The 26,802-nt window shown below is 37.4% G+C and overlaps 1 protein-coding gene across 3 annotated transcripts in view; it reads left to right on the top strand.

Annotated features, from left to right (window-relative positions):
• Fchsd2 (FCH and double SH3 domains 2) overlaps positions 1–26,802 on the top strand; it is a 189,833-nt gene that overhangs the window by 67,413 nt on the left and 95,618 nt on the right. For 2 of the 3 annotated variants that reach the window (XM_032893067.1, XM_032893066.1), the window contains exons 4-8: positions 4,522–4,598; positions 14,201–14,345; positions 18,966–19,099; positions 23,161–23,215; positions 24,814–24,942. In XM_032893067.1, the coding sequence (XP_032748958.1) occupies positions 4,522–4,598; positions 14,201–14,345; positions 18,966–19,099; positions 23,161–23,215; positions 24,814–24,942 (540 nt within the window). Of the gene's footprint in view, positions 1–4,511; positions 4,599–14,200; positions 14,346–18,965; positions 19,100–23,160; positions 23,216–24,813; positions 24,943–26,802 lie in introns of those variants that run through there. The other variant, XM_032893065.1, reaches the window with a different exon arrangement.

A 26,802-nucleotide genomic window follows, 5' to 3' on the forward strand; every position in this document is an offset into this window, starting at 1 on the left:
CAAAGGTTAAACCATCAGTCCATTTCTCAGTGTCTACTTAACAGTGGCTTTCTTTGTATTTCTTCACTTGTTAGGGAAATACAGCAAGTGTTATTGAATGGTAAAACAAAGCAAGTCTTATATCAAACACTGACAGCTTCTTAAAAAGTTGGATAGGATGCCATTGGATGTTCCAAAGGCTGTCTGATAGTACTACATTTTTATGGAAGTCACTGCTTCAGTGGGAATTAAATTGCTAGTCAAAGGAACTTTTTGTATGTGGTGTTCAAGTCAATGTAAATAAATATATGCCTAGTGGACCAGTTTTAGAGAGCAATACTACTCCCATGGGTCAGGGGAGTGGCTGAAGAAAAAGCCTTTTAAAGATGACCAGCCATAACTTTATTTTCCTTAGCAAATTAATTAGTGTGGATAATTTTCTTTGTAACAGACCATTCATCTGTATGTTGTAGCTTTAAGCATAATTTAGAAGGTAAGCTAGTTAATTTATGTATATAAAATGTCCTCAGAGGCATGAAATGTTTCTTAGGTCCTTACTGATAATGGTCATGGAGTATTTCTGAGCATCTATGCAGATGAGACCTTGAACAGCTGCATAGAGCACATAGAAAGCATGATTCCTGTCTCTGAACTAACTTGAATAAAGTCTTTCATCTAGAGAGCTCACTGTTTGTCCAGTTTATGAATCCCCCAACTCATCTCTGAAAGGTTCATTCAGTTTAATACAGTCCAGCTTTGTGGTTTAGAGCTCTAGAAACTGCTTTTGTGGTTTAGAATGCACAAAAAGTTAGCAAATTAATTCGTTGATTTTTTTTTTTAGAATTAGATAAAATCTATCTTAAATGATGTCTTTTTATAAAAGTTTTAAGAACTTGAGATTCTAGCTCAACCTTAACTTGTCATTTTGATATAGACCTGGGACTTGCTGTGTAGACTAGGCTGCCCTTAGACTATGGCAGTCCTTCTTACCTCTATTTCCGAAGAGCTGGGATTATAGGCTTGGATAGCATTTAACTGTTTATGAACCAAATTACCTTAAGTAATATCTGAATGTTACAAAGTGTCCCATTTCCTTAGGTCTCTCTCACAGAGTTCCTTATTTGGACATTTATATATTTATTTTTGGAAGCTCCATGTTGCTTGGCATTTTATGTTTTATACTGCTTATTTCTCTCTACAGGTAGTGAGTTCTTTTAATCTTGTCTTAGTTAACTTTTCAAATATTAATGTACAGTATGAAATAGGTATTGAAATAAACTCCAGGGAATATTTTTCATTGTTCCAAGACATACACATAATCCCTTTTAATCATAAGGATAGCCAAATTTGATAATAATTGAATTTTTTCCTAGTCAAAACTAATAGTCATTATATTATTTTTCCTATGTAAAAATTAAGGACCACAGAAATTTTGATCTAAACATGTCAAACCTAAAATGACAAAACCACAAAAGATTGATATATATTAAGACAATAATATATGTTATGGAATTTATTCATGCAGTCAGTGGATATTTTAGCAACACCTAACTGCTAGCTACTCTGTTTTAGCCTAGGAATATAGAACTTTATTGATTAAAAATATATAAATAAACATAAGCCCTACCTAATAGAATCTATATTTAATAAACAAAATATTTAATCAAGATACTAACAGGATATGAGGATTATGAATAAATAAGATTGTATGCCAGAGTGACTGAAGGTGTAAATAGTGATTAAAAAGATAGAAAAAAAGTAAGGACATACCTAGCTTGTGCTACTACATTTCTTAGGAGTCCATGAAAAACTAATTGTGGGTCTCAGTTAGGAACTAAAAAGAAAGCAAGGAGTAAGCCAAAGCCTTTTGGGGTCATGATAATGGAGCCAGTTTGGAGGGCCTCTTACAGATTATATGTGATTACAGTTGATGAGAATACACCCATTATTTAAAATATGAGTCTGTAATAGATCAGAACTGAACTATCAAGTGTTTATCCTGCCTCTTCTTTAAGAACTGTATTTCAGGGGAACCAAATAGTTCATAAAGATAGTTCATTCATATAAAATTTCATTCTATAAATAAAGTATGATAAATTATTTTAGTAGAATGAAATGAAATACTTGTGTATTGAAACTGTTCTTTTGCTTATACTTATGAGTGTATGATTAGGAAGACTAAGAGTCATTAAAAGAAAGGTGAGAATTTGACAGGTATGATTGAGAGATAGTGGAAAGATATTTTATGTAATGGAAATGATATGAACAAGATTCAGAAGTGAGAAAGATACGGTTATGTATCTAAGGAAGGCGTACCTAGAGTATAAGAGATGTTACGTAGAAGTACTGGAGATTGTAGTTAAGGTGAGTTCTCAGAATATATCATACCTGGAAATAGTGAAACCCAGCTATTGCCAAGTTCAAAAAGAACGTAAGATTCAGAGGAGCTTTAGTTCTTGTTATGCATTGGGTGGAAAGAATGCTGTTTTAGCACAGGCATTTGATGAGTTAGGCTTAATTGATTTAGCAGTAGATCTTATAAGAAAGCTACTGTGTATAGAGTGAAGCATTGATTTTACCTCAACTACCCTCTCTTTATGTTGATAGCCCTCCAGTTACTCTGACTATTATTCATTTCAGCATGGCATTTATGGCTATAAATATAGAAATAAAGATCTATTACATAGGGCCTGCTAGTCTTGCTATTGGACCACATTTGTGTTTATCTAAAAGGAATATAGAATATAGAATAAATAGTTTAACCTTACTTCCCCACAGAAGGTTCTTCTCTGTTCTAATCCTAAATCTTCAATATATACACAGAAAAATACTGTTTTGTTGACATTCATATTGTATAGATTATTGCGAGTATACTTTTTAATTGCAAATATATTTATTACAGCTTACAGATTAGTTAATAATTATATACAAATATAATCTGAGCTATAAAATCCACACTAGTTACACGTAAAATGACTAATCTGAAGCCAACTAAAAAATCTCATTCCAAAAACAAAAAAAGAAATCTCATTTCATCTCTACTTTTCTTAAATTATAAAAAATAAAATCTGATGGTTTTGATTTCAAGTTAGATAAGGGTTGCCACATTTCCGCACTCGGAAGTGTGGATTCCCACCTGTTCAGAGCCTCACATGCTACAGAGATCTCTAAAGCATCCCTGCAAGACTGAATGTGTAAGTGTTCAGCTGGAACCCCATGCCTGCCTTGCCTTGGGGGTGTTCTTTCCTTGGGATTGGATGACAATGACAGTAACTTTGTTTTTTTCCTTCAGTCAGTTTATAAAGACCCTTCTGTCTTTGCCACCATTTGACCATTTCTGCAGTCGTGATTATTTTAACCAGTCATTTATTCATTTGATAGTAAAGGTATAATCTGGAACAATTTTCAAACATCTCAAACACACCGTCAATGTATAGATATCCCGTCCCTTGCAAATATACAGGTGCTAGGTCTCAGAAACAAAAACAACCTAATCGTCTGAAATCAAGTGTTAAGCTGCAGTCTGGTTTTAAAAGAAGTGTGTACACATTGTCACAGTTTTTCTTCCTAAAGTCAACACGCCTGCTTTCCAAACAACACAGCTTCTAAACTAGCCCATTTCCACAGCACTAAACCAGACTCTGCAACGCCCTCTCTGGAGTTCACAAAATGCAGGTGCACAAAATCCACAGAAATGAGGATTCTTGAAAATAAGCCCAAGGTTTCTGGTACTGCACTCTTCCTACTGTGTGTGGATTGACATCTGACACCACTGAGGCAGACCTTAGAGCACATCAAATGAAATAACCAGGAGAGTTACCCTGCCAGTTCTTGTGAGAAAAGCTCATCCTCAGGACCAGTCCAGAGTGCCTCCCTTTAGTGCACGAAGGACTGGGACTAAAGAGCTGCCCATGCACAGGAGGTGAAGCTAACTGAACATGCATACCCAATCACCACACTCTATTCAAAAGCAGGCTTTTGGGAGAACTCTTAAGACTTTGTGGCTGTTCTATCTGTATTTCTGCTTTGCTTCTCTCTATCTAAGGTAGAATGTAACCAACCTGGATTTGACCTTTGTATTTGACATTTCATACTTGAAAACTCAGAACTGTACAATCCAAGTTTAGAGGGTCACCAAGACAAGTTTTGAAAAGTGCCAGTGCTGAGGCAGGGTATAAGTAACACTGGTTTTAAGATACGTAAGTGAGTATATTTCTTAATAAAACTTTTTTCTGTTTTAAGTGACTTCTGCTCCATGTGTTTTAATAAAAAGATACTTAAAATCTGTCTTAAAATATGGAACATCATCAAAGTTTGCTCTTCAGTTCAAGAAACCAGTGTATATCTGTCTGTTCCACAGTAAATACTCTGTTCCTCTCCTGGTACTTGAGTTTGGTTGCTGGAGTTTAGAAATATGTCCCATGCTTCAGCCAAGTGACAGTGTGAGCCTGAGATTACAACAGTAGTTTAGACAAGTCATTTGGTTACATGAAATGAGTATTACATACGTCCCAACCTTCTCACCCTTATGTATTTTAACAGGGTATCCAGAAGTTGGCTAGTCAATACCTGAAAAGAGATTGGCCTGGAATAAAAACTGACGATCGGAATGATTACAGGTAACTTACCAAATGGCTTTGCTTGTTCTGTGTGTGTGTGTGTGTGTGTGTGTGTGTGTGTGTGTGTGTGTGTGTGTGTGTGTGTTTGTGTGTGTGTGTGTTTTCAGTCAACTTCAGATATCATTGCTCTGGTACCATCAACTTTTTTTCTAAGACGGTGTCTCTTGTGGACTCTGTGGTTTGCCAATAAGGCCAGGGTGGTCAGCCTGTGAGCCCTAGGGAGCCTCTTTTTTCCCATTCCCCAGTGATGGGGTTACAGGCGCATGCGACTACACCCAGTTTTTCGCCTATGTTCTGGTAATTCTGTGTCTCCTGCTCATGTGGCATGTACTTTGTATTAACCCAGTTCCTGGCTTGTTTTTTAAAGTGGTGTTATTTAGAGGTCTATCACAGATAATGTAACACTGGTTTTTGTGTGTGTGTGTGTGTGTGTTTGTTTTTGTTTTTTTTTAAAGAATTGCTTCTTTGCCTCTGTTTTTAAGACATAATTATTTTTAAAATTATATTCTAGAACATATATAGATAAACTGTGAATTAGATTATTTCAACATAACTTAAGCCAAAATTATATGCTAACCAATGCCCATCTGTGGAATGGAAGGAATAGAAGCACTTCTGGTCCTAGCATGCTGCTGCAGTAGCAGTGAAGCAAGATCACACTGCTGAGTGCCCATTGATTCGTCCAAAGTACGTCTGAAACTGTTGTGAGCTTCATAATACTTCATGTAACACCAGAAGTGTTTGTGTATAACGGGCTGTCTGGAAGTTTACCCATTCATGTTCTACATGCAACTTTTAAAGAAGACCAGTGACAACAGAGTGCAGATTTTGTACTCAGTGATCTACCGTTGGCTTGTGATTTTGTTTAGACTTTGATGCCTTGTGGAGCATCAAAATTGGAAATCATTTATTGGCTTTTGTATTCAGGGATGCCCTTGGTTTGGAAGATAGAGAAGTTAAAGAACTCAGAGTTTACCATCTTTTTGGAATTAAGACTAATTCCAGTGAGCAACAGTTAAACAAATTTGGATAGTTAAGGCCTGTGTAAGAAGTGTTTAAAGCCTGAATCAGAAAGCATGCTACAGAAATGTTCATAAAGACTGAAGTACGTCAACAGAGCATTTCTTAAGAATGGGTCTAGAAGGTAGAATGATGTTAGAAGAGATCCCAATGGCTGTTTACACTGGCACACTTCAACTTCCATACACACAACATAATAGATGGTGTAATTCTTATATTAAAGTAAAATGGGGAATAAAAATAGAGATCTTATGGACTTACCAAAACAATTGAGCTGATGGGAAAGAGAGATTGGGGATCATGCTCTGAATAAAAGAAATAGGTAAAATAAAGCCTGTGGTTAGTATGCAGGCTCTGTATTGCTGGTGTCTATCAGCCTTCAGGAGAGACTGTGTTGCAGATACAGGATTGCAACTGATAGGTGAGATGTATTCTCGTTTGTTTAGATTACTAAGGAAGGAAGGGTAGTGGCTGTTCTCTCAGGCACACTTATAAAACCTTATTGTAAGAGGTGTTTTAAGTGAACAGTTACTGAGTATTTACTAAATGCCAGACATCTTGCAGGAGCTTTATTCTCATTCATTATTATTAAAACAACCTAGTGAGGTAAATATAATTATCTTTATTTTATATAGTAAGTCAGCTCTTAAAGTAAACTTTAAAGACCTCAAAAGATACATTGTTTTTCAGGAACTCACAGAAGGTAGCCATTATGAACAGTTGTTGAATTGGGAAGTTATAGGGGTACACATGACAGAACAGTCTCGGCTTACAGCATTTTGTCTTAAGGAGTGTGCAAGACTTTGCCGGGCAGACAACTTTGTGAAAGGAATATGAGAAGGGACATGTGAAGGTGTGGAGCACAGGAAAATACAGTATTGGGTAACAGGGAAATGTTCAGAATGGCTAGTGTGAAATCCGCAGGTTGCAAGATTGTGGGTGTGGAGAGTACATAAGTAAACATCATATAAAGGGCTTTGAATACCATACCTAGGGGGTTGTATTTTTATTCAGAAGGTAACAGAGGCATTGAAGAATGTCGGTAGAGAAGGTAATGATTAACTAACTCCACGATCATAGTATAAGGTAGAGTAGCACAAAAATGCCCAAAGTATAGAACTCCAGAGTTCCTCATTTATCTTCATTTGAATCATGAAAGTTGTAAAAATGAGGTTGTGGGGAACATTTCCGAGGTTTCTAAGAGCGTGAAGCCTGAGGACTTATAGTTAGTTTGGTTTTGGGGTTTGCCAGGTTTATTCTCAAACAAAGTATAGACAGCTTCCTTTGTATCTAAAATAGTTCTTGGCACAGAAGACATTTGATAAATATTTACTGACTGACTAAAAATAGTTGGAGGGGAGGGAGATTATACAATGACTCCCAGGACTTTCTCTTTTCAACCTTTCATATTATTTTCTTCCTTTAACTTAGTAATATGATATCTATTTTTTCATAGCCAGTAGGTCTGTCTGTTAACACAGACTTAGTCCTCCAACTTACAGACAAAATTGATGCTGCTTCTTGAAACAATCCCTCTGGTTATCCAGCCCAAGTCACCTCCTAGCCTGACTTTATTTTCTGTGTGACCACTTAACTTTACCTTTTCCATGGCTTCCATGATTTTGCCACATTTTCTTTACTGGCCTTACTACGTCCATAGCACATTAGGGACTTTGAGACTTGTAAACAACGTCACTTTCTGTCACTTTGTTTTTCAGAACTGCTTTTTCCATCAGTGGCACTTCCTAAGCTTGCCAACTGGTCTGATGATAGTACAAGGTCTACTCCTAGAAATTTTAATTTTGTAATTTTAATTTAGGTAATTTGAGAGGATGGTGAAGGTACTCTGGAAGGTACTCTCTCTATTGTCTAATAGAGAGATTAGAACTGAGGGTAAGAATGGCAATTTCCAGTTTAAGAAATTTAATTTTTTTTATAACCCAATTACATCATTTCCCTCTTCTTTTTCATCTCTCCAAACCTTCCCATAATACTTTTCCATTCTTTCAATTTATGGCCTCTTTTTTATTAATTATTGCTACATATGTATATGTACACATACATATATTCCTAAATACATAAATGCAGCTGGTTCAGAAATACAATATTACTTATGTAGATGTTTCTAGGACTGACCATTCAGTATTGGATAACCAGTTCATATGCTCTTCCCTGGGGCAGATATTTTTTCTGCTCTCAGCATGCCCTAATTGCACAAAACTCTTCATATGGTTGAGGTGCTGTGGGCTTTCCCTCTGTCCACTTGTCTGTTAGTGCTGTCCTTGTTCAGCCCATGTTTAACCGTCATGTTGGTTGACTTTATGGGTGTAGTTTCTGATGTTCCTAGGAGACACATTCTCATGGAAACTTTATGACCCTCTGTTCTTTAAAATCCCCCCCACCTTGAGACTTAGGTGCTGAGTGTTTTTTAGAGGTATTTATTGGGAATGAAATTGCCATTTTTTATTTGGGTTTTTTTGAAGCCTATTTGGTTTTAGTAATTTCACTTGTTAAATTTGTTAATTGATAGTTTGAGTTTAAAAATTCTTATCAAAGTAATATATGATTATCATTAGTATAGAAGAGTATAAGCAATGTGAGTCCGGCCTCTCTGTCCCGAGTTATTGTCCTCTCACATTCTGTCCCCACGAGTAATCACTATAAAAGGCATGTGCGCTATTGGCTTTTATATTTTTCCTGTGCGATTTATTCATGATTTGTTCATACAGTTTTATTCTTTTTAACAGGGCTAGAGTTATTATACGCATATGTTCCTGTGGACATCTCTCTGCCAAAAATGTGCATATGCCTGTACACATGCACAAAATCTACTTTAAACACCCTTTCACGGGGTTCTTCATTCTTTTTAATAGCTGTTTTAATATCTCAGTAAGGATGAGCCCTGTCATTCATTTCCATGTTGGTAATCAATGACTGTTATAAATAATGCTTTAGTGAATAAGTCGCCTGTCCCCGTAAATGCATCTTTGTACACTGTGAAAGTATGAAAGTCTGTGGGGTAAATAATTGAGAAAATAATTAAGAAGGAAATTCTGGGTAAAGGTTTAATCTTTGCAAGTAGGTTTTCACTGTCAGTGTTTCTCGGAGTTCCCTCTTTGGCTTTCTAGAGATTTCCCTCACCGATCCTGGCTTTAAATAGTGTCTATAGAGACTGGAGAGATGGCTCAGTGATAAGAGCACCGGCTGCCTTTCCAAAGGTCCGGGTTCAATTCCCAGCACCCACAGGTCAACTCACAGCTATCTGTAACCAAAGTCCCATGAAATCCAGTGCCCTCTTCTGATGTGCTACAGACAGGCAGACAAAACACCGACATAAATTAAATAAGTAAATAATGTCTGTAAGTTGACTCTAACACCTTTATTAGAAGATATATTTCAGCTTAGAAAATAAAGTCAGCACCTTCCACTTCTTCATGTTTCATCTTCTCTTTTCTGGAATGCTAAGGAGCGCTTCTCTCTGCCCGTGATTGCTCCCTTTTAAAATTCCTTTTACAAAACCTCTTTACCTTTCATCATGACTGTCTTCGTTTCTTTGTAAAATCGGCCTTCCACTACCCAGCTGCTTGAAAATCTTTTGTTTTTATCCTTGCCAACAAAAGGAATTTAAATTTCTGTTTAGCCATGAAAGAGGCCTATCTCAGATTACCTGACTTCTTGTCTGTGCCAGCCTCTCTTTGCCTGTGGTTCTCTAACTCCGCAGCTTTGCTGCAGTTTTCATCACAGCTCGGCCAGACTGTGAGTTGGTCTTACAATAGTCTCCTTTCCTCCTGCCAGGAACAGTAAGTATTACATGGTACAACACTCCCTATTCCTGTTATCCTTACTGCAAGTTAACCTTGTGAACCTACTATGTGCTTGGAGATTATATTTCTAGGCATGGAGAAGATCAATGGTTTGTTTTTATTATTTTTATTAATTAGTTAATTATTTCTATCTTATTGAAAATAGATTATTGTCTTCTATAATACATCCTGATCATGCTTTCCTCACCCTCTACTCTCCTCCAATCTTCCCCACCTCTCCTCCCCTTCCAGATCCACTCCCTTTCTGTCTCTCATTAGAAAAGAATAGACTTCTAAGAAATAACAACCAAACACAACAAAATAAAATATAATAAGATGAAGCAAAAACTTTCATATTGAATGTTGGATATGGCAACCCAACAGGAAAAGAGTCCCGAGACCAGGTACAAGGGTCAGAGACTCACTCGTCCTCCGAGTCAGAAGTCCCATAAAAATGTTAGGCTAATAACTATACTATGTACGATAGGACTTGGCGCAGACCTTTGTAGGCCTTGTGCTTTCTGCTTTAGTTTCTGTGAGCTCATATGCACCTTGCTTAGTTGATCCAGAAGAACTTGTTCTGGTATCTGACCCTTACAACCTTTCTGCCTCCTCTTCCGAGTGATTCTCTGTGTTCTGAACAGAAGGGTTTGATAGAGACTTCCAATTTAGACACTCCCTCTTTTCACACAATGTCTGGCTGTGCATCTATGCAGTTGTTTTCATCTGTTGCCAGAGGAAGCTCTCTGATGACTGGATAAGGAAGGAACTGATCTGTGAATATAGAAGAACATCATTAGGAGTAATTTTATTATTTATTATTATTTTAGATAGGTAGTGCTTGGTTTTACTTGCGGTCTCTGGTTCTTGGTTACTGAAACAGTGTTGTGTATGGATGGATTCCTTCTTGTGGTGTAGGCCTTAAGTAAAATCAGTTGGCTACTGTGGTTGAATTCTGTGCTATCATTGCGCTAACATATTTTACAGGCAGGACAGATGTAGGTCAGAGGTTTTGTGACTGGGTTGGTGACAGTGTTTCTCTTTTGGTACCCTGCAGAGTACCTTCCCACACCAAAGAGACCAGGGTAGGGTTAAAGCTCCATGTCTGCTCCAATTTGACTTCTCCATCTTCAGTGAGTCACGTGGGTATTATCCTCAGCAATGGGGCCCTGCTATCAGTCGGTTTCTGGAGGACAACCTTTTGTCTTAGCAACAGCCTGGGTTGTTTGAGAATTTCCATAGGACCTCCTTGGCTAACAACTCAGTTGAATGCAACATAATTCCATCACTGGAAGCCTCGCCTGACCTCGCCGTTGAAACTCTGTATTTCCCATTAGTAGGAAACCTCATCAGGACCATCTTTATAGATTTAAGGAAGTTTCCACTGCACTAGGTTTTCACACCATCACCAAAATGCACCCCCCCATGTCAGCCATTTCTCTTCATACTCTCGATCTCCACTCTATCTCTCTCTTCTTACTCCCCCCTTCCATACACACTCATCTCCAGTCCACCTGTAAAGCTGATTCTATATCCCCCTCCTAGAGAGATCTCTGTTCCTTTCCTGTTTACCTAACCTCTTTGGGTCTACAGATTGTTGCTTGGTTATCATTTTCTTAATGGCTAATGTCCTGTATAAGTGAATACATTAATATATTTCTCTTTCTGGGTCAGGGTTACCTCGCTTGGGATGATTTTTTTTTCTATCTCTATCCAATTGCCTGCAAATTTCATGATTTTTTTAAACAGCTAAGCAAATATTCAATTGTATAAATGTAATTTAACTGCCTTCCCCCCCAATAACATACAAAACACATTCTTTACTCAGGTTTCTCAGTGCCAATACCTTATGTATTTCTTGTATAGTATCATATCAAGGAAGTTGATACTGGCTGGCAGTTTTAAAATTTTGCTCAATTTTATGATGTTTAGATAGAAGTGGTCACTATGAATTGTTCAGACAGGGCAGAGGCAGCGGTCAGTTAGGAAACTTACATTACAAAAGATGACAGTGGCTTGCAACAGATGGGGGCATGCAGGAGATCGTTAGTAATCAGATTCTGCTATGTTTTGTATGTTCAAGCAAACAAGATTCCTTGATAAAAAGCTTGTGTGATTTGAGAGAAAAAAGAATCAATTTTTCCTATAGCCATCCATGAGATTACTAAATATATTGCAAGAAGAGTCTAGTAAAATCAAGAATTTGTTATGTTATGTATCCAAGGCCTATAAATATTTAATGTCTGTTCAATAAGTGGTTGAAGGTTAGGGAAGCTGTCTGGAAAGGACTTTTGAAAGTTCAAGAATTATCAGTATAGGGATAGTATTTAATGTATGAACCTGGATCAATGAATATGAAGAAGAAGTGGATGGACTTTGGGACACTCCAGCACTGATTGCTCAGGAAGAGAAAAAGAATCAGCAAAAGAGTGAAGAGTAGTGAGGTACAACGAACCAAAGAGAACAATGCCATAGAGACTTGCTATTTTTACCTGTACATTAGTAAGTTGGGGCAAGAAATTGCTAAAAGTAATTTGGGAGACTTTTCTATTGCCCCTCATATCTCCTAGATAAAGCTTCAGACTCTAAGCTGGACAGGTTTTGAATTATTCTACCTGACTGTGCTGGCCTGGCCTAATTTCCCAGCCAACTCTGCAGCCACCTGTTCTGCTATCTGCCATCTTGATCTCCCCTAGCCTCCTCCTCCATCCTTATGGCAACTCCTGAACCCACCGGAGGGAGACCCTCTCTCTCTCTCAAGGCACGGGAGTTCCACCTTCTACTCTCCTGCCCAGATAATAGGCTGATCTGCTTTTTGTGGACCAATCAGAAAATGATAGAGAACAATATTTTACAAAATACTGAGTCAGGAAATCCTTCATAATAATGACAATAAAATATGGACCACACCCAGATCTCCAGGTACAAAATTCAGCGTTTGAAGACATAGTGCACAAAACCATTCCCTAACAATGCTACATGATAAAGTTACTTGAGCCAGGCATGGAGGTGCGTCCTTATAATTCCCAACACTCTGAGAGGCTGAGGCCAGAGTATTGTGGCAAGTGTGAGGTTGGGAAATATCAAACAAATAAACAGATCTAAAAGTGAAGCGTCTGGCTGGTATCTGAATTCCATGCTTTTCAAAATAAAGACCTTGTTGTTTAGAGTATGTTTGCTGCTAGAAATCTAGTAATTTCAAAGCATGATTTTTAGTGAAAAGACCTGTCTTTATTGTGCATTTCATATGAGAGGTGTATATATTCATTCATTAATTCCTTTTTTTTAAGTGAATACATACTATTCTGTTTTGCAACACAGTTGTCCACAAGCATATCACCTTTCTTCTTTCATGGAGTTTTCACTTTGTAGGGAAATTAATTTTCTCTATATAAGCAGTTTTATGAAAATACTTGTTTTTAGCTAGGAGGTGGTGGTGCACACCTTTAATCCCAGTACTTGGGAAGCAGTGACTGGTGGACCTCCTAGTCCAGCCTAGTCTCCAGAACAAGTTCCAGGACAACCAGAGTCACACAGAGAAACCTTGAAGGTTTTTTTTTTTTTTTTTTTTTTTTTTTTTTTTTTCTCCTCTCAGTACTGAGGAAAACTATCTGTTGTTTGACTGTATGATAGTTTATGAGTCCTATCAACTGTCAGGGTACGAGGCCATGGAAGACATCAGTTTTACTGAATTAGATCCACCCATGATTTTATGCTCATGCACAGTGGATTTTACAAAGAAGCAAGTACTATATTTCTCCCTAAATATATGCGCATATCTAAACCAGGCGAGGATACTACATGGAGTAATACCTAAGACTCACTAGTTGAAGATCACAGTTTATCAAATTTTTGGTTTGTTTTAGATTGGCTTGGCTTTTTGAGACAGTGTCTTATGTGGCTATGGCTGAACAGGAACTTGCTGTCTAGATCAGGCTGACCTCGAAACCAGCTTGGGTTTTTCATTTTTTTATCTCAATACTGTCATCTGTTTATATTTTATGTATTGTATAATCCTGTCATTATCATAGAAAAATACTTTAAATATGAGGGAAATTCAGAAAATAAAATTAAATCTATCAGTTTTAGTGTATGTCATTTAAAAAATAAATTGCCATTTATTCTTATAAGTTATAAAAGATGCTTATAATGTAACAAAATTCTGGAACTGACTAAAGCTTTTGGCAAATTAGAAAAAAATGATTTGAAAAGGAAATTGGCTAGAAAAAGTTAAAGATGACTAATTGTTTGACTTTGCCAAGAGGCTCTCAGTACAGTATCAGGCAAGGTGTGAGGTTTGCTTGGAGTGACTCCAGAGCACAGTGTGATGCTGGCCAGGCATGTTACAGCAGAGACAGATGTAGAGCACTGCCGCTGGTTTCTGTCTCAGACAAAATAGGTGTCTCAGGCATATAGTGGTTTTGTTCTGGGTACAGTTTTTCCAGCTGAATAGGCTTATGTAAGGCAATGGAGTTGAAAGAGAATGTGCTTTAGAGGTGTCTAGTCCTTGTCTTCATTTCAGTGCTGGCACATTCATGAGTGACCTAGTTATTCTGTAAGTCTCAGCCTTATTCACCTTGTCTGTAAAATAGGAAATTATCCATATCGAAGGAATATCATTTGTTCATGACATTGAAAGTTCACCACTCACTCATTTTATAGTTTCACTTTGTCTCAAACTGTAACGTTGATATTCCTTCTACTCCATTATTAATAACAGAAAACTGAAGTCCCTTACTCTTCCACGCCTAATACTTGTCTATTTCTCTTTGAATTTAGGAGTATGTATCCTGTTTGGAAATCTTTTCTCGAGGGAACAATGCAGGTAGCCCAGTCTCGGATCAATATATGTGAAAACTATAAAAACTTCATTTCTGAACCTGCAAGAGCAGTAAGAAGCTTAAAAGAACAACAACTAAAGCGGGTATTGTTTATATTTTCTTTCATCTGTTATATGTATTTTAATATTTATAATCAGTAAGATTATGTTAAATTGCATTTAAAACTTAGGACTTTAAAAAAACATATTCTCAAATATTCCTGGCTAGCATTTTACCAGGATTTTCAACATGTGGGGTTTTTTTTTGGTTTTTTGGTTTGTTTGTTTGTTTGTTTTGCTTTTTCAAGTCAGGATTTCTCTGTTTAGCCTGCCATTCTGGATAGTGTTCTGTAGACCAAGCTAGAGTCCAACTCACAGAAATCTACCTGCCTCTGTCTACCGAGTGCTGGGACTAACAGTGTGTGCCACTATTTCTCAGTCTCATGTCCTTTTTGACTGAAATATTTTGTTAGCTGATAAACTAGGGTACAGTCTAAATTTGTAAAAATTGAAAATGCTCAATAAATACTTCCTAGGAATAACACCTATGCCAGGGTTTGTGGTGCACACTTTTAATTCCAACAATTTAGAAAGAGACAAAACAGATGGTTGTGAGTTCAAGCCCAATGTGGTCCCCATAGCATGTTCTAGGCCAGACAGGCCTATAGAGTAATAACATTTAAATAGCTCAAGTAAATATAGATATATAATTTTTAATTATTCATTTGATATGTGTTAAAGTAGTTACATTCTTATCCCATTAAGTCTTGAAAAAGTTTTCACTAAGCAGTCTTAATTTCAAGTTGGGCCATTTTGGGAAACTTATAAGAAAGAAATTGACACATTTTACCGAATATACTAGTAACTTTAATTTTTAAAAATTTAATGTATCTGGAGTGGTGGTATACACATTAAACCCAGCACTTGGAATATATAGGCACATGGATATTTACGCATTTGAGACTGGCCTGATATACATAATGAGTTCCAGGCCACCAAAGCTACATATTAAGATCCTCACTCACATGTTGCCTCCAAACAAGACCAGTGACTAGTTTAAGAATAGCCGGATATGGTGATACATACCTACTATTCAGGAGGCCAAAGCAGGAACATTGCAAATTTGAGGCCTGCCTAGGCTACAAAGCCAGTTGAAGACAGACCTATCAAATATGAAAAATACTTTGTCTCTAAAAAAGGATTAATTATATATACATAAGTAAATATTTTCAAAGAACTTATTTCTTTGATTCAATTAAAAATTGATATGAAAAAGTCATTGTTGAATGCCATTTTTATGAAAGCTTGCTGTTAAAAGAAGTGTTTAATATATAACTACTATGTGTCAGAGTGGTGCTTTGTTGCTCTTACCTTAGTTTGTAAATGTCACCTGTTGAGGTAGTTATATTATTTTAATCTCTGTACTATTAATGAGAAACTAAGATTAATGGGATTAAAAGCCCTGAAGTCATGTAACTAACATCTGGAAATACTGAGATTGTAGCCCAGGTTGCCTTCCCACAAAGTCCAAGTCCTTGATACACAACAGCATCTTAGGTCCATTTCCCCTGAGATATCAAAGCCTCTCACATTTTCTCATTCAGGCTAGTTTAATTTCTTTTTAGCCTGGAATAAAATTGTATTAGATTCTGGGTAGAGAATTAGATGTTAAAGTATGTCCTTTTTTGGTAAATTAAGTTACCATAATACCTGATAATGAGACCATATGAAGCTCAAGAAGAAGAAAGACCAAAGTGTTGATGCTTCAATCCTACTTAGAAGGGTGAACAAAATAATCATGGGAGGGAGGTAGAGGGTGAGAGGGACTTGGGAGGAAGAGAGGAGAGGGAGAGGAAAAGGGGGGCCAGGATCAGGTATGGGAGAAGATAGGGGAGACGAACAGAGGGTCAGGAAATTGAACAGAGGTTTGTAGCAATGAGGGATGGGAAACTGGGGGTAGCCACCAGAAAGTTCTAGAAGCCAGGGAAGCAAGAGGCTCCCAGGACCCAACAGGTATGACATTAGCTGAAATAACCAACAAAGAGGAGAGAGAACCTGTAGAGACCATATCCAGATGTTAGGTACAGCCCCTGATTGAAGGATGGGGTCAGTCACCCATCTCTAAAATTTTAACCCAGAATTGCTCCTGTCTAAAGGAAATACAGGAACAAAGAGTGGAGCAGAGTCTGAAGGAAAGACTATCCAAAGACTGCTCCACGTGGGGATCCATCCTATGTGCAGCCACCAAACCCAGACACTATTGCTGATGCCAAGAAGTGCTTGCTGACAGGAGCCTGATAGTTTCAGCTAGAGCCCGACCAATACAGATGCAGATGCTTAAAGCCAACCGTGGGACTGAGCATGGAGACCCCAATGGAGGAGTTAGGGGAAGGATTGTAGGAGCTGAAGGGGGTTGCAACCCCATAGGAAGAACAACAATATCAATCAGCCAGATCCCCCAAGCTCCCAGGGACTAAACCATCAACTAATGAATGAGTACACATGAATGGACCCATGGCTCCAGCTGCATATGTAGCAGAGGATGGCCTTATCTGGCATCAGTGAGAGGGGAGGCCCTTGGTCCTTCTGTCAAGTGTGTTTCAGGGAATCAAACTCAGACCATCAGCTTGGCGTAGCCACTGAGCCACCTCACTATCCCTAATTATAGTCTTTGTGCCCTGATGCTCTAAGTGGAGAGAAAAGCCAGATGGAAAGCTCATCGGGTGTGCATCCTTTCTCCCAGTTCTCCCAGTCCCGTAGTCTGCAAGCACCCTGCCAGCTTACACACGTACCTGACTATGGGAAGGTTGACTGATCCAAGTTATTCTCTCAGTATCAGAACTACATTTTACTCAAAATCCTTTCTCTGCAACATGTTAAGATTTATCTTTTGTTTGAGACAAGATCTCACTGTATACCTCTAGCTGACTTGGGACCTACTATTGACCAAGCTAGTCTTGATTTTGTGGCAAATGTCTGTCTCAGCCTCCAATTGCAGAGATTATAGGCATGTAACATGCCCCGGCTTATCTATGGCATTTTAAAGTTCGTATTCTGGGGTCTAGAGTTTGCTCAGTGATTAAAAGCACTTGCTGCTCTTGGAGATGATCTGAGTTTGATTCACTATGTGAACCCTACATAATAGTTCACAGCCATCCATAACTTCCAGTTCCTGGGGATCTGATGTCTTCTTATGACCCCCACAGACAGCAAGCATGTACAAGGTGTATATATGTGTATGTATGTATGTGTGTGTGTATATGTGTATGTGTGTACACACATACATAAAATGAATAGATCTAGTAAATAACTTAAATTCATGTTCTTATTAATTTTTCTCTGTTTTGTCTGGTTTAAAAAATAATACTTAGTGATAAACAAGACATATTGCAATTATTAAGTTTCTGTGAATATATATATGTATATATCACACACACACACACACACACACACACACACACACACACACACACACACACACATATATATATTACAGCCAGGTGAGAGGCACAGGCAGGCAGATCTCTGAGTTTGAAGCCAGCCTGGTCTATAGAATGAGTTCCAGGACAGCCAGTGCTACACAGAGAAACGCTGTCTTGAAAAACAAAAAAGATATTATCTTGACAATAAAACCATACCTTTTTTTGTATTGTTGTTGTTGCTGCTGTTTTGTTTTGTCCAGACTGTCTAGGCTGACCTGACACTCAGTATGTAGCTGAGGCTCAATTTGAACTCTTGACCCTTTTTCTGTCTGCTGGGATTATTGTTACATGCCACCACATCCCACCCAGAACTTTTTGTTTTGTTTTTATTTATTTGTTTATTTTTTTAAATTTTTTTTGAGACAGGGTTTTTCTGTGTACTTTTGACTGTCCTGGAACTCACTTTCTAGACCAGGCTGGCCTTGAACTCACAAAGATCTACTTGCTTCTGCCTCCTAAGTGCTGGGATTAAAGGCATGCACCACCACGCCTGGTTATTTTTTTAATTATATGCTGAAATTTGCTTATAAATCAAAACAAGAACAATAGTAACCTAAAGATTTTTGCTATTCTTTTTGCTTACCCATATCTTTTTCTTTATAGTAGGTTATATTTACTATCCTTGAAATGATTGTAAAAGTAGCTCAGTGGTAAAGTATATGCACAGCTTACAAGGCCCTCAGTTTAGGCTCCTCTAGCACCACACAGAAATGCATAAAGAATCAACTGGTAGCAGGGGTCACGGGTGGTTCCACAGTGTGCAGTTCAGGTGCTAAAAATGAACCAAGGGTCCTGTACAAAGGTAGTACACTGAGCCATCTCTACAGCCCCCACATAGACTTTCTAGTTATCTTAACCCCTTCAGTCTTCTTAATACTTCAAACAGACTTTATATTCAGATTATGAAGAAAGACAAAGTTGACTTCTTTTGCTTTATTAAGATATTTGCAATAGCCTGTGTCTTTTCATAGTTGATTTTCCTAGCCTTTCCTTAACATCAGCAGCAGCATTGGGGATATTTCTAAAGAATCATGGGTAGGCAAACTGAACACTGTTTGGTATAGTGCTTGAGATGGAAGTACCAGCGTTCACCAGATTTTAATTTGCAACTGAGGGACAATAAATTGCTGATTTTTCTCCTGAATTTCCATCCTGAAGGCATATTGCACAGTCCTAAGGATGAACTCGTTTTCTGTAAGCCTAAAAACTAAAATTTTAATAATTGCATTTTTGTATTTTACAGTGTGTGGATCAGTTGACAAAGATCCAAACAGAATTACAAGAAACTGTGAAAGATTTAGTGAAAGGCAAAAAGAAGTACTTTGAGACTGAACAGATGGCTCATGCAGTAAGAGAGAAAGCTGACATCGAAGCAAAGTGGGTATCTTAGCATTTCTAAGAAAATGGCTGTGTAAATAAATGTCATCTTTGTTAATTCTTTGTTCTCTCTTAGTAGAAGGTCTAGACTTGTTCTTACGTTGTGCTGGATTCATTTGACTGCCATATATTTTGTGCTGTTGATCACTTTTTTTTTCTTTTGGCTGTTTTAATCTATTCTAGTGTGGCAAAGTAGAGATATTTGATAATTAAATTGAGTTTTGAAAAGGAAAGAAGAAATAAACATTGTATTTACAGTCTTGAGAGCTTACTAACAGCTTAAAGTTGCTATGCTGTCTGAAAATCAGGCTTATGGGGACCATATTGATTATGTTGGCTCTAAGTGTTGCAAACCTCTATGAATCTCACATGTCCTTGAAGGATCATGGGTACATCAAGTAAGCAGGGGCTAGATCCATGTAAAAACTGAAGTGCTGGGTTTTTTTTTTTACCATGAAATTTAATATAGATACATACTTTACATACACACACACACACACACACACACACACACACATATATACATACATTTACATCTATGCTTTAGCAGTTGGTTAATTTCACTTTAAGAAAAGTGCATTGTAGTTCTTTATTTTGACAGGGAAAAGAAGGATTAAATTAGTTAAAGGAGATGTAAGTCACGTGAGCAGATGTTTCCAGTGACAGTGTGACAGCGTCTGAGCGTGGAAGAGCAGATGCATCAGAGAGCATTGGTTTTCAGTCTGACTCAGGTGGTGACTAGGGTCCAGCCTTGCAGGCTTGTTCAGGTTGTTCAGGTTGTTCAGGTTGTTCAGGTTGTTCAGGTTGTTCAGGTTGTTGTTAGTTGCAGAAGAATTGGTGCATAGGAAATGAAGGAAGTGGGAAGGGTCCCTTCTCCAAAGAGAAGAGACTACTAGACCTTCCGATACCTCTGGTACAGCAGTGGGCCTTTGTGTAAACAGAAGTTTTACTGGTGGGGAGAATGAAAACATTTGCATAAAGTCTTACAAGGTGGGAGAGAGAAAAGGATTTCAATTCCTTGTTCTAAACACAAGTTTTATGGTATTTGATATTTCTTACACTGGTGAGAAAAGCCCACCAGTACTACCACCACCTGTGTTACAGAACTGAATCCTGAAGAGGTCTGTGAGCAGGAGAACAAAGACTCATTCGTGTTCACTGTGCTGGCCTGTACAGAGTCTAGGATTCTGAATTCCTTGGCATGAAAGCAAACAGCCTTGCACTCTTCCCGTACATCCTTGGCACAGGGAATGGTATCTAACATTTTATATGCAAGAAGTTTTTACCATAATATTTTTATTATTTTTTTTTTTAGAATTCTAAGCACATTACAGTGTATTTTGATTATATTCATTCCCTCTCTCCCTTCTAACTCTTCCCACATCCATGTCAACCTTCCGTCTCTTCTCAACTTCATGTCCTTTAAATTTTTTTGAGTATAGCTAGTTCATGTATTTCACTGTGTCTATCTTCTCACTGAGACCTGAAAGGGTTTTTATTTAATTTACTACTGTCACTGTGTGTGGGTAAGGTTATAAGAGAGACTCTTGGGAAGTTACTAACAGTTGTCAGTGGTCATGTGGGTCAAGTACAAGTGCTCTTAACTGTTGAGCTATCTCTAGGTCAGACCTGAACGTTTTTGATTGGTAAAGTTTACTCAGTCATAGTAGGCTTCATGGACTTATTTTCCATGGGTCTAGACCTGAGACTTCTTAGATTTGTAGAACTAATGTAAATACATCAGGTAGCTGTGATGCAGAGGATGAAAGTGAAACATTGAATGGCTGCTTAAGAGGTCTAGTTGACTTCTAGTATAGAGCCTAGGAGACTGGGGACACCCAGAGCTGCCTTTTTATATGGCTTAACTACAAAGCAAGACATTTTAGGTCAGTATACAACTTCTCTAGTAATTAATTTAACTAAAAAGTAGTCCAGCTTCATCATCCATTCACTCAGTGTTTGTTGAATTAGTACTTTATTTTGGGTGTTGTTGAGTATAGACATGAATACAGTAAAGTAAGATTTGTGCCCTCAAATATAGAGCCTAGAATTATAGCATTTATTTAAACATAGCTGTATGAATGATTCATTTATTCACAGTAAACTCAAAAGAAATAGTGTTTTAAATCACTCAGTAACTATTTACAGGAGTATGAGAACCCTATTGAAAGCAGAAAGAATGAGGGTTAATTTTTCATTATGGCAAGAGAAGCCTTTATAGAAGCAGTAATGCTTGAATGAAGTCTTAAAGCTTAGTTTGACTTTTTTTAAAGATTATTAAATAGCATACTTTAATTTTTGTATAGTATATTATTTGTAAAAATCCTATCTACTTTTTTGCAATATCTGTCTTTAAGGATAGGTATTTTCTTTTCTTTATATGCAAGTGCCCATGATATGTGTATGTCTGTGTGGAGGCCAGAAGTAGGTGTCAGGCGTCTTCCTTACTTGCTCTCTACCTTAGTTTTCAGAGAGAGCCTCTCTGAACCTAAAGCTCACTGATTTCAGCTAGGCTGGCTGGTCAGCAAACCCCAGAGATCCTCCTGTCTTTGCTTCCCCAGGATTGACATTTGAACTCAAGTCTTCCTACTTGTATGACAACCATTTAACCAACTATATCATCTCCCCAGCACCAAACAATGCCTTAAAAAATTACATTTATGTATTCAATTATCTTGTGTGTAGGCATGTATATATGCATGTGTTTGGACACAGGCATGCCACACTGTGCAAGTGGAGGTCAGAATACAACTCACAGGAGTCTGTTCTCTTTTCACTATATGGGTCCTAGGGATTGAGTATCAGACATGGCAGTAAGCACTTTTACCTACTGAGCCATCTGAATAGTACTCTGCCATGAACTGCCTTATTTTGTCACTAGTATTACTTTAGTACTATTCAAGGGATATGTGCAGATTAGCACATGAAGCAGAAGCTGGAAACTTAAAACCTTGCATTGGAAAATCTAGGTGCATTGCAGTCTGTTTGGATAATGACTACAGAAAAAGAGAACTAAGAATACTTTAAACACTCTTTCCCTCCTAAATTAGTGCTTTCTTATCTTAAATACGTTGCCCTTTGTTTTTGAGTCAAAATCAATAGAAATCTAATTAATAAAGAAACAAACCCCCATGAAATATAAATATGACAAGGTAGGAAATAACTGGAGTCTGGACTATCTTTAGTTTTATGTGTTTGTTTGTTGTTTGTTTGTTTTGATGCTGTTGATTGAACCTAGAGCTTTGTACTGCTAGGCAAGTGATCTAGCCACAAACTTAAATCGCCTGCAGGAAGACCACGCACATCTTTTTTAAACAGTAAAGAAGAGTTAGAGAGAGTGCACGTTTGTCTCTGGTCGTCTTCGCTCTTGTTAGAACTGTTATAAGAGTCAGCTTTTGCTACTCTTCAGAGACTGACTGCTTTGTTTCTAATCCCAAGTGGTCTGAGACTGTACTTAATATTAAGGCGTAGCTGCCAGCACATGTGTTGAATTCTCCCATGGCAATCACCATGACACTGCAGTCAAGACAAACCTGCAGCTTCAGAGGAATCACTGGTCACAGAGCCTTGCTTGTTCACTTAGCATTTGCCTGTTGACTTTCTCTGTTCAGTTATCTCTAGTCTTAAAATATATAGAAAAACAACATGTTTTTAGGACTTAGGGTTACATTATGGTTCCTTTCACAAAATTAAGTGTACTAATACTGGATGGAAAATGAGTAAATAGCACCATCAGAATCATATAGGACAGAGTACACGGGCCTTCTTAGTAACTTCAGAATACATTTACTGGGCTGAGGGGAACACAGGGTTGGCAAGCAAACATGAAAAACTTATTGTAGGGATTGGGGTCTCCAGAGCCTGTGGATTGCATTCTGATATAGTTCCAGCTTGATAAATACAGATAAAGGCAATAAGCATCACTTTTGGTTTTCCAGTTTTAACTTAGTTTTAGAACAGTGTCTTGAAAGGATCATTTAAAATTAAGTAATTATGATATAAGGTAATTTCACTATATAGTCTATAATCTTTTTAAATATGCTTTTCTATTTTTATTATAGGTCTAAACTTAGTCTTTTTCAATCAAGAATCAGTTTACAGAAAGCAAGTGTGAAGGTGAGTTTTAAACAATGCAAGTAAGAAGACTCTGGGTTCATAAATAATCAGTTGACTCTATCAAGGGGAAAGGGGGGTTACTGCTATGTTGGAAAAACCACTTTAATGTCAATAACCCAAGCAAGAGCTTTTCTCCCAATATGTGGATTTTCCACATAGCTGTTGACACTTGGAGCACACCTTGCTTTTCAAGACTGCTTTAAGGATAGGTTTCTTATCTTTACCTGCTTTTATATATCCTTATCTTTATTTCCTAGTTCAGAGATACAGTATAGGGATTTTAGGAAGTGCTTGCTCAAAATCTATTTCTCTCACACATAACTCTTAGCAGGATAGGCCTTTGGATCGTAGAATGGCTATTAAGCAAGCTGATGAGTTGGTTTTCCCGTGAAGCTCCCCAGCAGAAGGCAGGTATTTGGGCGCATTAGAAATGTTTAAATAGTTTGTGGAGAGTGAGTTGGCTCAGCAGGTAAAGACATCTTCAGTCAGGACTGATGAACTGAGTTCAATTCCCAGATTCTACATAATGGAAAGAAAGAACCTACTTCCTGTGTGTTCTCCTCTAACAAGCATGCATGGAAAGTGCCACACCCCTCCAATGATGAATAAATCAGTGTTACAGAAAGTTAATTTAAGTAAACTGTTTTCTAACTCTAGATTTACCAATGTTTTGGAAGGTAATATATTTAAATCCAAACCCTTTATTGTCACACCTGAATAAAATGAATGAAATATTTTGAGTTTCTATAGAAAGTTTCAGAAATCTGTTAAATATAATTGAGATACTTTAACTGTTACGTGGTGTTCCCTAGATGTGACTAGGAATATGTTCCCATGAGCTCTCAAGTGTATGGTTGCCTAAGGCGGCCAGCACATACTGACAGCACAGTTGACAATATCGACACAGACAGGAAATTTTCACTTGGTTTCACCCTTAGATAAGGAGCTACAGGTCTTCAGTGCTTCTAGGAGAGGGAGAATCCATTTCTTCCAGGGATAAGCTTTCATATAGGTTGTCCAGTCCTAAGTGGTTAGCCCTGGACCCAGGAACTGACAAGCAAATCTAAATGTATTCATCTGGTTACATATACATGTGTGATATGTGTGTGTATGTGTGTATTTTACATACTTGTACACATATAGCACATATAGGCATGTGTGTGTGTGTAATTTGGGAGGGAACATGGTGAGGAGGGAGCATGCAGGAATGATATAGATTCTATGGTTATGTATGAAAATTTAAAAAAATTACAAAAATGATTTTTAAAATACTCTTCTATATGTAGTTATGTTTCATTTCTTAGTAATAATGAATACTTTTTATATACCTAAGTTTTTGTTCTACTTGGTTTTTTACTTTTGGTGAGTCATCATTCATTAACTGCCAGTACCAATTATCAGTACCCACCCGGTTCATTTTTGTCAGGGTCTTGTTTATGTAGCCCAGTCTAATCTCAAACTCAAGATCTTCCTTCCTCAGCCTGCCACGTGCTTGGTTTACAGACATGTTCCTCCATCCTCCTAAGAATAGTGGTCATACATGTTTTGCAGTGTAATGTCAGTTTATTGATAATTTGTTTTTGTTTACTGTGTTGTAGTTAAAAGCCCGGCGAACTGAATGTAATACCAAAGCTACCCACGCAAGAAATGATTACCTTCTTACGCTAGCCGCAGCAAATGCACATCAGGACCGCTACTATCAAACAGACTTACTTAACATCATGAAGGTAATGCAATTAGTATTCGTGATAATTTTGCTTCATTAAGCAAAAGCTTGTGACATGAGAGGTTGAGTTATCGTGTTGTAGTTATTTTGTATTTTATTGGAATAGACTTGCGATTATTTGGTTGATTTAGTAACCTTGAACTGATTTTTAGTGTAAGAAAATGTTTAAGGCTGGCATTAAAGCTTAACAATTACCTATTGTGTGTGAGGTTGAGCCATAGCACCACAGAAAGAAAGAAAAAGAAAAACCTAATTAAACCTAAATCACAGTAAACAATTGTATTATATTTAGCAATTATTGATTTATTAGATAGAAGATGGGTATGATCTAGCTATAGCTCAGGTTGTCCTGAAACTCACTATGTAGACCAGGCTGTTCTTGAACTCATAGATCCACATGCCACTGCCTCCCAAGTATTGTGATTGAAGGTGTACACTACCATACTCAGCAAACAAAATTCTTTATTAATCATAATTTTAACTATCAACTATGTTTTCTATTATTTTTAATATCAATTTAAATTTTCATAATTTTATCTTAAAATTATACATTAATATGTGATTTGAGGTATTCATTAGACAAACAAAAGAAAATATCTAGTAGTTATATGCAGATATGTCTACTCTTGATACTGTGAAATGTAGCTAGATTGGATGACAGTTGTATCCTCAAACATTTTGATTATTCTCCAGCTGTGCTACCTATATTTTTCACTTTTGCTGCGAAGGAAAGGGAACAGAAGAGGAGAAAAGCATTTTAACCTAGTGCACACTTTGAGTTACATTTCATTTTCTTTTCTTTTCTCAAGAAGCCAAACATTAATTTATTTTTCTTTTGTATTTTAAAGTTTTTTTTTTTTTTCTTTTTTTCCGGAGCTGAGGACTGAACCCAGGGCCTTGCGCTTGCTAGGCAAGTGCTCTACCACTGAGCTAAATCCCCAACCCCCTTCTTTTGTATTTTAAACATACCCTTTTCAGATGTATAATTCTTTCTTATTTTTGAGACAGAGTTTCTCTGTATAGTCCTGGTTGTTCTGGAACTCACTCTGTAAACCAGGCTGATCCTAGTACTCAGAAACTACCTGTTTCTGCCTCTTGAGTGTGGGACTAAAGGCGTGCGCCATCATTGCCTGGCCTCAGTTGAAGGATTCTTATGACTGCAGCAACCCCTGCCATGTTGAATTGTTTGCTAAGAGATCAGCAGTTAAGAGTGGGTTTGCAGTTGGCACAGGCTTTTTTCCTCTAGCTCTGGGAAAGAGATCAACTCTGTCCAGAAACAACAAATTCATTCCTTGAAAGTAGAGGCAAGGCATTTCCTGGGATCTTCAGGGAAAAAAAATGGAGGAAGTCACAGAACTAAAAACTAACATATTGCAATTTTTTTCTTGTTTGTTTATTGCCCAGAATTCCTTTTCCATCCCAACTATCTTGTTGGGACTGTTGGTGATCAGAATGCAGGTTATAATAATGAGAGCAGTCTGAGAATTCTGCTATTAGAGCCAGACTTGCAGCTGTTATAGGTCCTACTAGATGTTACATAGTGCTGCAAACTTACAAGGGCCAACTGCAAACTCCTGTTCTAACATGGTTCTCTAGAGAATACTAGTTGAAATTTCAGAGAATGTGTTTGTTAAGGATAAGTCTTTAGATAAGTTGTAATTAAAAGTAGTGACTCCGTATATCCTTTCTGTGTCCTCTGTTAGAGCAGACCTGATAACTACAAATTGAATATTCTTTATCTGAAATGCTTGGGATCCGAAGTGCTTCAGAATTTGTAGTGTTTTGGATGTCAGCTGCTTGAATCAGGGATTTTACACTCAACCTGAATATATCTCCCCTGTGTATATTTTTAAAATTGTTA

The sequence above is a fragment of the Rattus rattus genome, chromosome 2 (assembly GCF_011064425.1).
Source record: "Rattus rattus isolate New Zealand chromosome 2, Rrattus_CSIRO_v1, whole genome shotgun sequence".
Taxonomy (NCBI): domain Eukaryota; kingdom Metazoa; phylum Chordata; class Mammalia; order Rodentia; family Muridae; genus Rattus; species Rattus rattus.